Source organism: Propithecus coquereli, unplaced genomic scaffold (assembly GCF_000956105.1).
Source record: "Propithecus coquereli isolate 6110/MARCELLA unplaced genomic scaffold, Pcoq_1.0 Scaffold13, whole genome shotgun sequence".
NCBI classification, from domain to species: domain Eukaryota; kingdom Metazoa; phylum Chordata; class Mammalia; order Primates; family Indriidae; genus Propithecus; species Propithecus coquereli.
Window position 1 is genome coordinate 7,121,354 of NW_012137191.1, and position 1,379 is coordinate 7,122,732.

The window sequence follows — 1,379 nt, forward strand, 5'->3', positions numbered from 1 at the left end:
GTATTTACAAACCTTTTAAAATTTAAAAGTTTTTTCTACTTACCAGCACCATCTGTTCTAATTTTGTTTGATGGTATACTGGGCTCTCCTATACCCAATGTATTGGTTGCTACCACACGAAATTCATATTCCATCCATGGGATTAAATCCACTGCTCTTGCCGCCTCCATATTTCCTTCAATAATTGGGGGATCTAAATAAAATAAACATTAAATAGAGAATATCAGTTGACTGACATATTACTTTTATAACTCTCCATTTTTATTTTATTATCTTGGAGAGACTGGCATATATTACATTGAGTTGAAATAAAAACAACAACTAGGAAAGATAAAATGTTAAGTTGAAGGGGATAAGAGGAGAGGTCATTAATAAATAATAAACTAGAAAGTGATATGCATATGAACCTCCTGTTTAGTAAGTTTGAGGTTGGAGAACTGAAATTCTGCACTTCTACCAAGCTTCCTGGTCATACTTCTGCTGCTAGTCCATGGACTACACCTTGAGTAGCAAGAAGCTATATTCTAGAGGCAGAATCTAGAAAGATTTCTTGAAGCCAGGGTACAACTAGGACAGTAAAATTTTATGGATTGCCACTAGTATAGTCTATGGGTAGCAAAGTATCTATTACTAGAGTATAAAAGGACAATGTTTGTATCATTTTCTAGTTGGTTTTATAGATTTATGCTCACGTTATTTGAAACAATGATAATAAATGTTCCAAAAATTCATTATGATTTATTAAGTTTTCTTCAGAATTCATGCTACTAGATACTAATGGGAAATTATAAATTATGGGCTGGATAGATTCTGGCTTGTTTATTTAATTGAGATATGATAAAACATACAACCAAGGCAGGTCTGTACATTATTTTAAGCTCTCTTCAAATATTTCCATGTGATTTTAATAATTAACCTACACGTACATATGCATATTATTGCCTGTACCTTTAGGCTTGTTTATGATTCATTATCTTATTATTTAAGGAACTTTTGTTTGGCAGTGCACACCATGAATATGTAATTGCTTAAGATGCTGTATTCATCACGATAATAAATGCTAAGCATCCCAGTGACCAGTTTCTACTTTTGGACAAATTCTTGTATGACTGAGACTGTTCCATGTCTCACCTTGCCATGATTTTAACTCTGCTGGACGTTAATTGTGCCATCTATTATCTTATTTTGTTTCGGATTTGTTCTACTGATTTGACATATTTTTTTTTTCTTTTATTTCAGCATATTATGGGGGTACAGATGTTTAGGTTACGTATGTTGCCCTTGGTCCCTCCCCCCAAGTCTGTGTTTCAAATATGTCCATCCTTCAGGTGGTGCACATTGCACTCCTTGTATATGCAAATACCCGTCCCCTCCTCCCT

The 1,379-nt window shown here is 34.0% G+C and overlaps 1 protein-coding gene across 2 annotated transcripts in view; it reads right to left on the reverse strand.

Annotated features, from left to right (window-relative positions):
* The window catches only part of CNTN1 (contactin 1), a 311,761-nt gene that overhangs the window by 89,197 nt on the left and 221,185 nt on the right, over nt 1–1,379 (reverse strand). For both annotated transcript variants that reach the window (XM_012638402.1, XM_012638403.1), the window contains one exon: nt 44–193. In XM_012638402.1, the coding sequence (XP_012493856.1) occupies nt 44–193 (150 nt within the window). The remainder of the gene's footprint in view (nt 1–43; nt 194–1,379) is intronic.